The 14074-nt window shown below is 36.1% G+C and overlaps 4 protein-coding genes across 4 annotated transcripts; 3 read left to right on the top strand and 1 right to left on the bottom strand.

The window, feature by feature from the left end:
• Positions 1 to 88: 88 nt before the first annotated feature.
• On the top strand, positions 89 to 3020 carry LOC110714571 (acetylglutamate kinase-like). Its single transcript, XM_021893110.1, has 2 exons — positions 89 to 241; positions 1758 to 3020. Exon 2 carries the CDS (start codon positions 1813 to 1815, stop codon positions 2860 to 2862), a length of 1050 nt encoding a protein of 349 aa, XP_021748802.1. The 5' UTR covers positions 89 to 241; positions 1758 to 1812; the 3' UTR covers positions 2863 to 3020.
• A 449-nt stretch (positions 3021 to 3469) lies between these two features.
• LOC110714572 (protein SLOW GREEN 1, chloroplastic-like) lies at positions 3470 to 6023 on the top strand. The gene is made up of 2 exons (XM_021893111.1): positions 3470 to 4924; positions 5751 to 6023. Exon 1 carries the CDS (start codon positions 3803 to 3805, stop codon positions 4820 to 4822), a length of 1020 nt encoding a protein of 339 aa, XP_021748803.1. The 5' UTR covers positions 3470 to 3802; the 3' UTR covers positions 4823 to 4924; positions 5751 to 6023.
• A 132-nt stretch (positions 6024 to 6155) lies between these two features.
• Positions 6156 to 9232, top strand: LOC110714574 (remorin-like). The gene is made up of 5 exons (XM_021893113.1): positions 6156 to 7514; positions 7778 to 7834; positions 8034 to 8121; positions 8622 to 8703; positions 8810 to 9232. The coding sequence occupies exons 1-5, from the start codon at positions 7352 to 7354 to the stop codon at positions 9008 to 9010; spliced, it is 591 nt and encodes a 196-aa protein (XP_021748805.1). The 5' UTR covers positions 6156 to 7351; the 3' UTR covers positions 9011 to 9232.
• Positions 9233 to 9335: 103 nt separating this feature from the next.
• LOC110714573 (transcription factor MYB41-like) lies at positions 9336 to 13669 on the bottom strand. The gene is made up of 3 exons (XM_021893112.1): positions 12004 to 13669; positions 10350 to 10479; positions 9336 to 10245 (listed from the first exon to the last, which is right to left on the bottom strand). The coding sequence occupies exons 1-3, from the start codon at positions 12134 to 12136 to the stop codon at positions 9609 to 9611; spliced, it is 900 nt and encodes a 299-aa protein (XP_021748804.1). The 5' UTR covers positions 12137 to 13669; the 3' UTR covers positions 9336 to 9608.
• Positions 13670 to 14074: the final 405 nt, after the last annotated feature.

Raw genomic sequence — 14074 nt, 5'->3', positions numbered from 1 at the left:
CTACCCGACCCGGGAAAGGTGTGTAAACGGGTCGGGTACATGTTTGATTGTTTTGGAGTAAATGGGTACCCAATAACCATTTTGTTTTTTTCAAAAATTATCAACCTGGGGTTAAAGATGGGGTTTTGCAAATTTACAACCTGCCCACTTTCTCTCTCCTCACTCACTCAACTCTGCCACTCCACTCTAGATCCGCCGCCGCATCTCCGCTCCACCGGCTACCGTCGTCCATTAATCCCAGGTATAATCAATTTCATCTTTGTACTGTTGATTTTGTAATTTGCTTACTTTGAAAATTTTGATTGGACTATTTGTTGCTTAACATTAAAAATTGCATTTTTTTATAACGTTGTATAAGTAATCAAGTGTTTAATTTTGATGCATACCAATGGAAATTGTAATTGCATATTCATTTCTTGCAACTCTATTATAAATTTGAAAACTTTTGTTTATTTGATTAATTCTACATCATATAACTGTTTTAATCACTATTTAAATGTTTGGGCAGTAAATTGATGATAAATTTCACATTTTTAGGCAGCAAATTGATTACAAATTTTCACATATTTGGGCAGTAGATTGATTATTAATTTTCACATTTTTGGGTAGTAAGTTGTTTACTAATTAGAATGGGAAAACTGGAAATGCAAGTAACTATTGTTGGGTTACTTGGGGTACCTGTATCTGAATTAGAAGTTGAGTTACCTCGAGCCGTTTCAGGTGATCGTAGCTGTAGAGTAACTTATCCATGGCATGAACCTTGGCAAATGTACAATAACTTATCCATGCCGAGAACCTTTGTAAACAACAGTTGTTGTCTGGAATATGGATTACTCTTTAGTGCTATGCATTTGGCATGTAAGATGAGGAGTTATGAACCTTTATTAATGTATCTTTGGTAAGAAGCCCAATCCTTAGGCCAAGCCAAAGTATGGATTTGGCTAAGGGAAACCTATATAACAATCGGACTCCATATAACATACGTTACATAATATAATGCACTGACCTTCTGTCCTAGATTCACACCTTTGCCATTAGTTTCCTCGCAGACCTTGCCTCGTATTTATGAAATTATGAGTTTCCTCGCCTCTTATTTATGAATTTAGGGGAGGTCTAATTAGCTGAAAATAGTTGGTTGTATGCAAAATGCAAATTAATTTGGGAGGGAGGGGGACAAATCATTTAAGAATTTGTCACTCCGTTTTTTAATTGATTATTCAAAGGCCATATCTAGAATTGTTGCTTAAATTTTCTGTAGGATAGAATAGCTTAATGGGGTAAGATTTGGCTTATACAATCTACCTTGTCTAGGGGTATGGACTATGGTGAAGGGGTTTTGTTGATTGGAGAATACTAGTTCTTTCTTCAAGAATTTTGGACTCCGGGGAATCACAAATCAATACCAAGAACTTAATAAATGCTAAATGGTATGAAGGGGTGTATAAGCGAGCTAACTCTATATTCTTGGCATGTAAGAGACTATAGTGGTAACACGTATCCCCAAATATCTTCCTCTTATTGTGAGCTTAGTGCTATATATACAATGGAAGTTTTCTTTATTGAGATGAGGCAGCAATAAGCTATGCTTTTCTTATGGGCAGAATGCAGATTTACATGTGTACTTAATGGAGACTCCTACAGCTGATATTTGAGTTCGACCTGCAATGTAGTGGAAATATCTTGAATTCTTGTATCGTCCAAGTAATATATCTTGATGAAGTATTCTCACATGCACCTTACTTTGTTTAAATTTGCAGGTTCAGATCACTGTATTCATAACCTATAAGTATAAAGCAGTAATTTGATAACAATATGTTTGCTGCAAAATCTCCCTCTATTCCTCCTCTTTCATTCTCAGAGAAGTCTTTAAAATGTCCAAACTACTGCCTCAAGCTCCCTTTCACCTTTACTAGTGCCCATCCAGCAAACAAAAATTTCACGCACCGTTCCTTACCATGTATTAGATCGTCACTTTCGCTGGACCTTGATAAATCATTAGCTGAATGTACTCCTGCTCAAACCCGAGTTGATATCCTAGCAGAGTCACTCCCATACCTACAAAAATTCCGAGGTAAAACCATTGTTGTCAAGTATGGCGGGGCAGCCATGAAATCAGAATCTCTTCAAGCATCAGTAATCAATGACCTAGTTCTTCTCTCATGTGTGGGCATTCGCCCTATTTTTGTACATGGAGGTGGTCCTGAAATCAACCAATGGCTTGACCGCATTGGCCTCAAACCGAACTTCCTCAATGGTCTTCGAGTCACTGATGCTTCCACTATGGAAATAGTCACAATGGTTCTTGTGGGCAAGGTCAATAAACAGTTAGTCTCTCTCATAAATAAGGCTGGAGCCACTGCTGTTGGATTGTCTGGTATAGATGGACGTCTCCTCACGGCACGTCCTTCCCCCAAAGCTGCTGAACTTGGCTTTGTGGGCGAGGTTGCTCTTGTGGATCCCACAGTCCTCCGGCCATTAGTTGAGAATAATCACATCCCTGTCATTGCGTCTGTTGCAGCCGATGAGAAAGGGCAGTCCTATAACATCAATGCAGACACTGTGGCAGGGGAACTGGCAGCTGCATTGGGTGCTGAAAAGCTTATATTGTTAACTGATGTTGCGGGCATTTTGGAAGATAAAGACGATCCGGGTAGTTTAGTGAAGGAGATTGACATTGCCGGGGTAAGGAAGATGGTTTCAGAAGGGAAGGTTGCTGGTGGAATGATCCCGAAAGTCAACTGTTGTATTAGGTCACTGGCTCAAGGAGTTAGAACAGCAAGTATAATCGATGGTAGGGTTCAGCATTCTCTGCTGCTGGAAGTTTTAACCGATGAAGGGGCTGGAACCATGATCACTGGCTGATGTATATGTTCCGCTCTCATTTATTTTAATCTCCTGTGTGCGTTATCTTTTGTTTCTTTCCCATATTTAAAGGAGCTAGAATGGGTTAGATTACTGTACTTTGTAGAATGCAACTTTGAAGCTGAATAAATTCTTACTTGCATGATATTTGTAGTGCAGAAGTAATCGTTTCAGGAGCACTGTATAACTACAGCCTGTGGTCTAATTTGTGCTCGACCATATTTTCTTCCCTTTTTCTTTGGATTGAAGTAGCCAAAAAGTCATATTGGCTTTGGCATCAGTGCATCACACTTTGAAATGGCTTGATTATTACTCATACTAGATTTCGGCTGGGCCACAACTAAATTAATCCATCCAATATGTTCTATTGCGGAACTAGGGTTGATCTTACATTACTTTACAAAAGTCCTGCATACACTTGGGGAAATGAGCAGCGAGCAATGCTCCACATACTCACATAGGCCCTGTTCTTGTGATTATACACTTTTCTCTTCTACTTGGTTAATCATAACACAATTATAGGTCTAAAATGCACCAAATCTTCCCCCAATATGAAGGTTAAAGCACGTAGTCCCTAGGCATTGACTACTCAGTCTACTTAACTCCAACCATAAGTGCGCACCAGTCCAAATTCACACTGAAACCAAACCGAGAAATTACATAGACTAAAAAATCAACACAACCCGACTTTTTCCGATCCAGTCCAGTTTCGACCTCTCACCTAAACATTGCACAAACAATTGACCTTTCTCTTAAAGTTGCTTCCATTTTTTAGGTCACTTTTTTGAACCCCCTTTTTCACGAGTCTCACTCTCACCTACCCAAAAACAGCAAAATTCACCCCATCTCACCTAAAACCTCCTCCATTTCCAACTCCTTCAAAAGCTGCTTCACCTGCCCCTCTCTCTCTCTCTCGCTCGCTCTTCTCGACACCCCTCTAATGGATTCTGCCTTAGCTATATCATCTTCTTTCCTTCCTTTTCCCAAATCAAATCGCAATCTTCTTCTTCCAACAACCCCATTTTCTCTCTCCTCAAAAACCCCACAAAAACCCTCTTCCAAACTCTCCATTACTGCTAATTTTTCCTCTAATCATAGCCTTAATCCCTCAAATGGGTCCCCAAAAGAAACCCCATTTGCCCGAACTCTTTCCACCGCTGCTAAGACGGTGGTTTTGACGGTGGCAGCCACTTTAATGGCCTCCAAATTGAAGGAAATGCCGGCGAAGGCGGAACCACCGACGCCAATTGTTGAAGAATCGACAGTTGAGGAACAGAAAGCTGTTAATTTGAGTGAAATTGGAAGTGGGGTTGAAGAAAATTCACCATTATCTCATTTATTGGAAACAAATTCTGAATTTGTGGATAATTTGTGGAGTTTGTTGCAGAAGAAACTTGAAATTGGGGAAGATGAAGAGGCATTGAAGATTCTGGGTAAATTGGTTGAAGCTCAACCTTATGAAACGGAGTGGAAATTTCTAAGAGCAAGATTATTGAGTGAAATGGGGAAAACCCAGGAAGCTAGAGATGAATTTGAAGATATCTTAGCATTGAATCCTCTCTCATTTGAGGCATTGTTTGAGAATGCTTTGCTTATGGACCGTTGCGGCGAAAGGGATACCGTGATTGCTAGGTTAGAGAAGGCTTTAAGCATTGCTATGGATGAGAGTAAGGCTAAGGAAGCTAGGGATGTGAGGTTGATCATTGCTCAAATTCAATTCTTGCAGAAGAATGTGGATGAAGCATTGAAAAGTTATGATGAATTGATTAAGGAGGATTCTAAAGATTTTAGGCCTTATTTCTGTAAAGGGATGATTTATAGCTTGCTTGATCGAAACACCGAGGCTCGAGAACAGTTTGCTAAGTATAGAGAGCTTTCACCTAAGAAGTATGAAGTTGAAGGGTACTTGAGGTCTCCGCTTTCGAGGATGAAGCTCTTTGGGACTGATTCGCAGAGTTGAATTCGTGACCGGTCGGTTTTGGGTTGTGTTGAGGCTTTTGTTTGTAGGAATAAGCAATAAGAGAGTTTTATGGGATGGAAGAAGCAATGTGGTTGCTTCTAGGTATATCCTCTGTCTCTTATCATATCATGTTAGTTAAAAGAGTACTTTGTTTTAATTTCTGTTCAATATTTAGGATCATTTTTCACTGCGGCATATAATTAATTTTTGGAGCTGTATACTGATTACTGCATTATTAGAGACTAGATAATGAAGTGTGGTGCTGGATTGCTCACATGAGACATGATATTACATGGAATTAGAGAATAAAGAATGTATGAAATTGGTTGCTGACCATATGTATTGTCTATTTAGTTGTTCATGTCATTGTTCTTGATGATTATTGCTGTATTGGAGAATAAAGAATGTATGAAATTGGGTGTTGACCATATGTATTGTCTACTTAATTGTTCATGTCATTGTTCTTGATGATTATTGTTGTAATAAATCTTATGTAGGTTTGTTTGTTCCAACCTACGGAATTTGAGCTCGATTGACCCCTTGATTACTTAGATTGATAGCTTGTTTAGACCCTTGGATAGAGATAAAACTTGGTCAATTAACCTTAGTTCCTTATGAGATTATGTTGCTCGAGTTTATTTAGCATAGTTTTTGTATAGCTTTTGCTTTTGGGTCATCTGCCTTAGGCTTCTGCTCTTCCCTGCTTGGCCCATTATTCCATTGGTTAGTAGTTGTGAGCTTTTGATTTACTTGGCAAGTAATTAGGCTACCAACATCTTACACTAGTTTGAAGCTTAGAACTTTGAGGATACATTTGATGATTCTCAAATTAGGCTGTACTAAAACCTTTTCTCAAATATATATTTCATTTTCAATGTTTTCTCTATGCGCTTCTATGTTTTGAGCACACTAAATCTTTTTTCATCAGAAGGGATGCTTTATATATCTTTCTGGTCTGATCAAGGATGCTAAAGGTGAATAAACTTTCCAATTAGCTGAGATTTGCTATCTCCTTGGATGCTGTTTGTAGCCTTGGGTGTATCATGTTCGAAGTACACTGTATAATAGACACTATATAAGAAGTATGCAAGGCAAATGGGCTGTTAAGTTTGGATTGATTTTAATGATAAGCTATTCAGTTTGTTTTCTGGTCGGATTACATTCAAGAGTTTGCGATATACTAATCACATGAGTTTATATTCAAGTTGAATCAGATACTCGATACAAGCCTATATTCCATTGTACTCTAATTTCTCTGTCTAGTTTGGTCTATTAACCTTAAAATTCAGAGACTTGTTACTCCGGCTGTATGATTGTATGAAAAGCAGAATTTGACAGGAAACAGGCTTTGTTTGTTGAAGTATGTAACACTTGTTATTCTAGTGAAGTGATTTTTGTATCCCATGCCAATAAACTTTACGTAGGAGCAGCAACTACTGACCATTTTACTAAATAAAACTGGGCAAGATATATCTAATTACTGCTTTGTTAACATACTCACTTCAAGTAGAAAGAGCTGAAAATTCTGCTGGGAATAGTAGCCAGAATTCTGCTGTTACATTGTCTAAATGTCCAAGTATCTAGTACACGTATGACTGTATTTGATGAGGAAGTGCGAGAGAATGTCGTCGATGAGTGAGCTAATGTTTTCTTCAATCTGATGCATCTGCTGCCATTTTCGGAGCTAATGTTTTCATTTTGGATTTCAAGCTACAAGGAGGAGAATGAAAAGTGAACTGGACCTGTGGTTCTGACTTTTAGTTTGGAGCTTCTTAGCATATATGGGGGCTTTTTCTTTTTCTTTTTTTTTTTCAGGGTGACACAAATGTAAATATGTAATGTAATAGTAGTATTTGTTCCTTATTTTTTTTTATTAAATAAATAAATAAATAATCTGAAGTAAAACAAAGTAATTAGGAGTAGTTGTGAGAGCAACTTAGTAATGAGGTGGTGGCTTTCATGTATTTTGAACACGTCTAGCTCCTTTGTTTCAAAGTTGTCGTCCTTCCAATTTTAGCTGGCAATTTTATTTCTAATTCAGTCTTCTTCATTGGACTTGCTATTTCATGTTTCAATTATCCAATGTTGTACTAATTGATTACAAATTTTTTATTTTATTTTATTAGAGTAACATTGGAAAAACAAATTTAATATGAATGAGAGTTGAGCTTCAGCACTATGCTATATCGTGGTGTTGTAGCTCAATTTCTTTACCTACCTAAACATTAATCATTTACTAATTCTTTGAATAATTCACTTACAAAGAAAAAAAAAATAAAAGAATAAAAAATGGTTTATAAGTTGGTAACATGGTAGCCCACTAAAAGTATGAAAGCTTACAATTTCTTATATATATATGAGATAATGTCTCCTTAATCTCTGTCATTTTAAATTTTGATTAAGATTTAAGAATAGTTTATACTACAATTTCATACAATAAAGCAGGTATTAGAAGAAAGATTAATCATAAATAGACCTCAATTTAATTTGGTTTAGAACAAAAAGAAAGCATAGCAACAAGAAAACAAAATGATTGAAAAGGAGATTAAGAAAATTGTGGAGAGCAAATTAACGGCTGTTGCTACACCATCTTCATCATCATCATCATCCGGCATCACCGAGGAGATATCAAAGGCTACTACTCCTCCCTCGGCCCCGGCAACTACCGAGACTATAGTTCCCGTAGTTGAAAGTATTACATTCTCTCTTTCTACCTATGTCCATTATACATTCTAATGTAAATTTTACACCCTCTCACATTCTCTGGCACACGTGCTCATAACATAAGATGGTATTATGTTACGAGCATGTGATCATTTGTTACCAAGTAAAATACTTGAGGTGTATTTTTATTTTATTTTTTATTTTTATTTTTTGTTTTTTCTTTATGAAACAAACATTTTCTTGAAATTCTAATTATGAATAGAATGTCTAATACATATGATGTCAATTAAGAATTAACAGAAGCTGAAGAGGCTGAATCTCAAAGAAGTAGACAATCATCTGACAGGGGTGAGTTTATAGTGGCACATAATTTTCAGTTCACTCATATTTATTTAATTAGAAGACAAAATATGACATGATAAAAAAAAAAAAAAAAAAAAAAACAAAAACAAAAACAAACAAGCTTCATTAAATATGATATTTGTCAGAGTTCATATAGTTAGAATAAATGTTGTATTTACACATTTTTGTACTATGGTTGTTGCAGATATTGCACTAGCACATGTTGAGCAGGAAAAGAGGTTGTCTTTTATTAAGGCATGGGAAGAAAGTGAGCAATCTAAAACAGTCAACAAGTAAGTTTTTTTTTTGTTCATCGTCATGTCATGTTACATGACGTACATACATATGGGGGTTATGCCCAAGACATAAGATCGAATCTTGTTTATTGTGGTCTCTATTAACTAAAGAAACAACTATGCATGATGTCGTGCCGTACCTTGTAGCATGCTTGCTTACTTTAAGTCTGATATTAAATGTAACAAAAATTAGATTTTGGATTATATCATCAAGATTACATTTTGTATAGAAGGATTTAGAGGTGGGGGGTGTTATATATTTCAAGGCAGAAAATTTAATTGCTTGCTGATTAGTTCATGTGGCTTGATAACATTAGAATTGTGTCTTTGATTAGTGTCTATAACTTTAAAAGCCTAAAATAATTATCCTATGAAGTCATAAATGTTCATTACTATGATCTGATTACCCGAAAACTCTACACAAAAGTGACAAAACTAATGATCATATAGTTTTCGAAAACTGAATGTTGATGTTCGTTGCCTACTGTACTGGACAGGGCTGAGAAGCAGATTTCTGCTCTCAACGCTTGGGAGAACAGAAAGAAAGCATCCATCGACGCTAAGCTGAAGTATATCGAGGTACCTTAATTGTTCAATCATGATATTCATGTAAATTGTAGTACATATGTGTGCAGCAGTATATATTGATCATGGTAAATTTAATGAGTTGGGTGTTAATGAGCAGGAAGAGCTTGAAAAGAAGAAGGCCGAGTATGCAGAAAAGATGAAGAACATGGTAGCTTTAGTCCACAAGCAAACAGAAGAGAAGAGGGCAATAGTTCAAGCAAGAAAAGGCGAGGAGCTCCTCATGATCCAGGAGAAGGCTGCAAAATACCGAGCCACAGGATATACCCCAAAGAAGATCCTTGGTTGCATCTCATTTTAGATCATCCACAGCAGAGATAGTTACCCCAGGTTAATGCAGTTTTCAAGTGTAGCAGTGCACTAGATTGCGTTAGTTAAGATTGTTGTTGCGCGTAAACAACTTGTGTGAGAGATCAGTGTAATAGCTGTAATTGATGATGATCTATTTGCCAATAGGGAAATTCAGGTTGGATATGAATTTTTTTGGTTGGTTTTGGCCTTGAATTCAGAATCAGATAGTCAAGTATGTCTCATTTTGCCAAATCTAGGCTTAAATATCTGTCAATGTAGTTCAAGTTCATTGTTTTCAGTCATAACATTTGCAATAGAAAAGTGAAACAATAAAATTAACGATTCAACCATATACATATATTCCAATCAAGCTAGTAAAAGAGTCTAAAGACAACATTAAAATTCCAAAATGCAGCACGACATCAGAAAACAGATCTAGGAACATAAACCGGATTATGCAGCTCATGGAGACATGCTATATTCCTATCAGCAGAAACAGAACAATTTACATGACTAGATTAGGAGAGCAGGTAAACTTAAAGCTAGAACTATAACCGTTAACTAAGAGATATACTGCTAAATGTGACTGACAAAAACCCCAGATATCTTCAGTAAAACTTGAAAAAACTCTCGTTATCAGGGTAGTTGTCGACAGGATCTTCCAAGAAGCTCATGTCACTGTATCCAGGAAAATCCAACAGCAGCTGCAATGCAGACTCAGATGAATCCTCTACCTCATTGGAGCTCGAAGAATCTGATCTTGTATTAACATCAAGAACTTCGGTTTTGATAAAGTTCTTACACTTGATCTCTTCATCACGGTTATCTACTGTCAGACCTGAAGTAGAGGCACATTTTGTGGTAGAAGTGGATGCTTGGGAGATTGGACTTTGACAAACAATCTTTTCCTTCATATCAAAGTTTCTAAACGACTCTCCAACTTCAGAGTTCCAAAGACGAAGGAAGTAGTCAGAATCAAGGAACCTAGCAGGATGCGGGTGGCACACTAAAGACTCAGTTGAAAGCCGAGCCTCAGCTTCAAGCCTAGCACTCTCCCATTGGGTCATGTGACGTGTAGAAGGCGATGCTGGGGGTTTTTTGGATGGTCCAGCAGGTGTAGAAGCTGGTTCATGGGTTTGAGGATCAAGGCCCATACAAATTAACCGTTTTCTCAAGTGGGTGTTCCATAAGTTCTTGATCTCATTGTCTGTTCTTCCTGGTAGTTGTGCAGCGATTGCAGCCCACCTGAAACACAAATTTTCATCTTATGAGCACTGCATACATTCGTTTGTTCAATAATTGATACGAGTCCACATAGCATTGTGCTATAGTTATCCGGTAAACCATACCTGTTGCCTAGAATGGCATGCAGCTGTATAACAAGCTTCTCTTCTTCAGGAGTGAATGGACCGCGTTTTATGTCTGGTCTAAGATAATTAGTCCAACGAAGACGACAACTCTTTCCACATCGAAGGAGACCTGCAGAGAAGGAAATAATCGAAATACTAATCAATTTTTGAGTTCCATATAGACCAGGTCATAAATCATTTACCTACCATATATGACAAGACTTGTTCTACAACAAACATGATATTTTCCCTTCAAAGAGAAAAAGATAAATACGAAATTTAGAGATGGATGGTTGCAAAGTATGATCATGTTAACTAGCAACACAACATTGTGTTAAGAGAAAAGGTTAAACACGAAATTTAGAGATGGATGTTTGCAAAGCATGTTATTATGTTAACAAGCAACACAACAATGTGTTGTTCATTTCATCTTTTGCTACTGTAAACACACTATGACAACCAAGAACCTCAACAGATCGGATTAAACCTGAAGTCAGATTATTTCGCGAAATGTAATGAAAATATGCATATCTCGAGATTAATCTATTGTCTTTTTTAAGGCAATATTAAACCGAAAGTACAAAGAAAAATTAATGGCACTGGAGCCTTAGCTCATCTCCACAACCGCGTAATCATGGACAAGGTCTCTATTGTACAACTTGTACAATTAACAATCTAATGGAAGTCTATCATTATATTGCAAGTACATCAATCAATCTCAAATTTTCAAGAACTTGTTTAACATTTTGCTATTAATTCAGCAGCAATAAAAGTTGTCATCAAAAGATCAATTATGTCATGCAATCCTCAAATATAGCCAAATTGTAATTTTTTAAATATATAGTACAACTCAACTAACACTTTGTCTAACCAATTTCTCTTCTTAAACTTATAATTGTGACAACTAAAAATAAGGACCAAAATTTAAACTACACAATTTGCTAATTGGTGAGCAAAAATAGGCATAGGCATAACTTCACTTTAAAGAGTCCACTCTTGGGGGTATTTTGAGAAAATTTTTTGGGAATTTGACTACTATTAGTGGACTTTACTTGGCAATTTCTTCTCTAATTTAGGTCATCCATTTCTCTAGCAAAGAGAGGTGAAGAATTATAATTCCACTAAAAAGAATTTTTTTTTAAGAAATCTTCAAATCAAAACTCATTAAATCTTCAATCCTTAAGATAAAAATCTATGCACTATTCCTTGAAAAGAAATACAAATCTTAATTCCTCTAAAAAAAAAAACAAAGACAAATACTACTGAGTAATAACTTTCTCCTAACATCATCTACCACCAATAATTAATGTCGATTTCTTTAAAAATCGGAATATATAAAGTGCACCACCATAGTCCACAAACACACTCTAGTAGTGTACCCATCACCCATGACAATCTTTTTGCAAATTTGCTAAATTTATTTCCAAAAAAAACACCCAAAAAAGAGTTCAACTTTAAAGATAAAAAAATACTAATGTTTTGGAAATCATAATACTCCAAAATATATTATTCTTACATCATAAACAATCTTCTAGCTAAGATAAGCAAATACTCTACTTTTGGCGGCTTAATTCATTCAAAAAATCGATGCTAAAACCCTCCAAAAACCCTAACATCAAAAACAGGGGAAAAACAGAGGAATAGAAAATAAAACCTGCATTTTTAGGAAGAGATCGCCAATTTCCATGACCATGTTTGTTGATATATTTAACAAGCAACTCATCTTCTTCACTTGTCCATGGTCCTTTCTTCAACCCTTCCTTTTCACAACATGGAGATCTTCCCATTTTCTCTCTCCTGATTCTTCCTTACTTTTGAGTGATAAAACAGAGTTTTTGATGGAAGCCAAAAACTTAATTATCAAGTGAACAAAAACCCAGAAATCAAATCATCAAATTAATAAAACCCAGAATTTGATTTCGAAAATTTTCATTCAAAAGCTTAGAACTTTGACAGAGGAAAGAAAAGAAAAGGGGAGGGGGATAATAAATTTTGCCAAAGAGGTGAATTAAATGTATATATAAACCAAGAAATGAGAAAAAGTGGAATTGGGCAATATCTATCTTGGGAAAATGAAGAAATAATTGTTTGTGTATCAGAGGAGAGAGAAAGAGAATTGTACAATCAGCGAGTTTCAAGCTGAAAAAAAAAAACTGTGCTCTGTTTTTCTGCAACAACGGAAAAAAAAAAAACAGAGAGAGAAAAACTCTTGCATTAAATGATATTACTTGCTTTTTTAATATTACATTACATCATTCAAATGGTGAACAGTGAATTTTTTGATGAAATGAAATCATAAATAAAAAAAAAAAAAGAAAAAGAAAAATACAGTAGAATAAGGGTTATCAGAAATCAATGCAATTTGAGAGGAGAGAGAAAGATGGAAAAGAGAGAACAGAGGTTTTATTTATTCAAAAATTAGAAAAGAAAAAAAAGAGGGGAAATTTACAATAAATAAGAGAGAGAGAAAAAAAGGGGGGAAGCAATAAATGAGAAAAGGAGGTATGGGAAGATAAGAAAAGACAGAGGTAAAGGTAATAGAGTTGCCAAAACATGCACATTTAATTTTGGTAGCAGGGTAGTACGGTCGTGTATTGCTTTTCTCTGTTTTTGTTGGTCAAATAGTAGTAGTGGACTAGTGGTAGTAATAAGACTATAAAAGGTTAATTTGGTTATCGGTTGGGTTCAGGTCGGATCAAGAAGGATCGGATCATTTTGGATAATGGAGTGTGTAACACCAATATGAACAAGGGCAGCTAACCTAAGGTGTTGATGTTTTAAAGCTAACTAGCCAAGGCCTGGGGGCCGGATGCTAGTGCCAGAGTCAAGGGACGCGATGTGGTAATGGCATGCTATGGCCTGGCCATGGGCACGAGGCATGAGCTAAAGGCATAAATACACCTCGTTCGAAAAAAAAAAGAAAAAAAAGTGACAATTTGAAGGTCGCGTATTGTGTTGCCTTAAGAACTATAACAGACCTTGGCTAGTTTAGCTAGTTTAAAACTATAATAGGCCAATCAATAAGTCTATTTTTTTTTGTGTTTAGAGAGTCATAAGGGCGGGGGTGAGAATCGATCCCAGGATCTCTTAAAACAAGGATGGAAATTCTAACCACTTGAGCTATCCCTCACTCTCCAATCAATAAGTCTATAAAAAGTCTTGATAATGAGTTTGGTTCAATATCGTGGCTATCTTGGGATTTTGTGGTACTGCATGTCAAGATGTGATTTCAATCAGCAATTTAGCATTCATGGGTCATATATAAGTGTGAGGAATCCTTCATTGGGTCATTTCACCCAAACTCACCCATTACTTATCACACAATTGTTAATGTTGATTCATGCATGAGTTGTTTATGGTCTTTAAACTAGAGTATGGTGTGTGTGATACTCCAAAAGTATCACAATAAGCTATAGAACATCTTTTTTATGTGTATAAAATAAAATAATGGAAAATTTGCAAATTATCACCCAAAAATAGTATCAATTTCTAAATAACCACCCATTTAAAATTTTATTTTAAATTACCACCCACTAAAATATTTTTTTATGCAGATTACCACCTTTTTTCAAAATCCGGTGGAATTCAGATGAGTGGGGCCCTCCTAACGGCTAGTTTCTCCTTCCCAATTGAATTTCCCCCCGATTTTCCCCCTATATAACATTTCTCCTAACCTAATTTGCGATTTGGACTTCAAAATTTCCCCAAATTCCTCAAATTTCAGC

The sequence above is a fragment of the Chenopodium quinoa genome, unplaced genomic scaffold, assembly GCF_001683475.1.
Source record: "Chenopodium quinoa cultivar QQ74 unplaced genomic scaffold, ASM168347v1, whole genome shotgun sequence".
NCBI lineage: Eukaryota > Viridiplantae > Streptophyta > Magnoliopsida > Caryophyllales > Amaranthaceae > Chenopodium > Chenopodium quinoa.
This window is presented reverse-complemented; position numbering and strand designations above follow the sequence as displayed.

Excerpts from the sequence above, each read along its gene's own strand:
- LOC110714572 (XM_021893111.1), top strand. The coding sequence starts at position 3,803 with ATGGATTCTGCCTTAGCTATATCATCTTCTTTCCTTCCTTTTCCCAAA.
- LOC110714571 (XM_021893110.1), top strand. The coding sequence starts at position 1,813 with ATGTTTGCTGCAAAATCTCCCTCTATTCCTCCTCTTTCATTCTCAGAG.
- LOC110714573 (XM_021893112.1), bottom strand. The coding sequence starts at position 12,136 with ATGGGAAGATCTCCATGTTGTGAAAAGGAAGGGTTGAAGAAAGGACCA. Across the intron at positions 10,480-12,003 it reads ATCTCTTCCTAAAAATGCAG|GTCTCCTTCGATGTGGAAAG; the intron begins GTTTTATTTTCT and ends CCTTCTCTGCAG. Across the intron at positions 10,246-10,349 it reads CATGCCATTCTAGGCAACAG|GTGGGCTGCAATCGCTGCAC; the intron begins GTATGGTTTACC and ends TTTGTGTTTCAG.
- LOC110714574 (XM_021893113.1), top strand. The coding sequence starts at position 7,352 with ATGATTGAAAAGGAGATTAAGAAAATTGTGGAGAGCAAATTAACGGCT. Across the intron at positions 7,515-7,777 it reads TATAGTTCCCGTAGTTGAAA|AATTAACAGAAGCTGAAGAG; the intron begins GTATTACATTCT and ends ATGTCAATTAAG. Across the intron at positions 7,835-8,033 it reads TAGACAATCATCTGACAGGG|ATATTGCACTAGCACATGTT; the intron begins GTGAGTTTATAG and ends TGGTTGTTGCAG.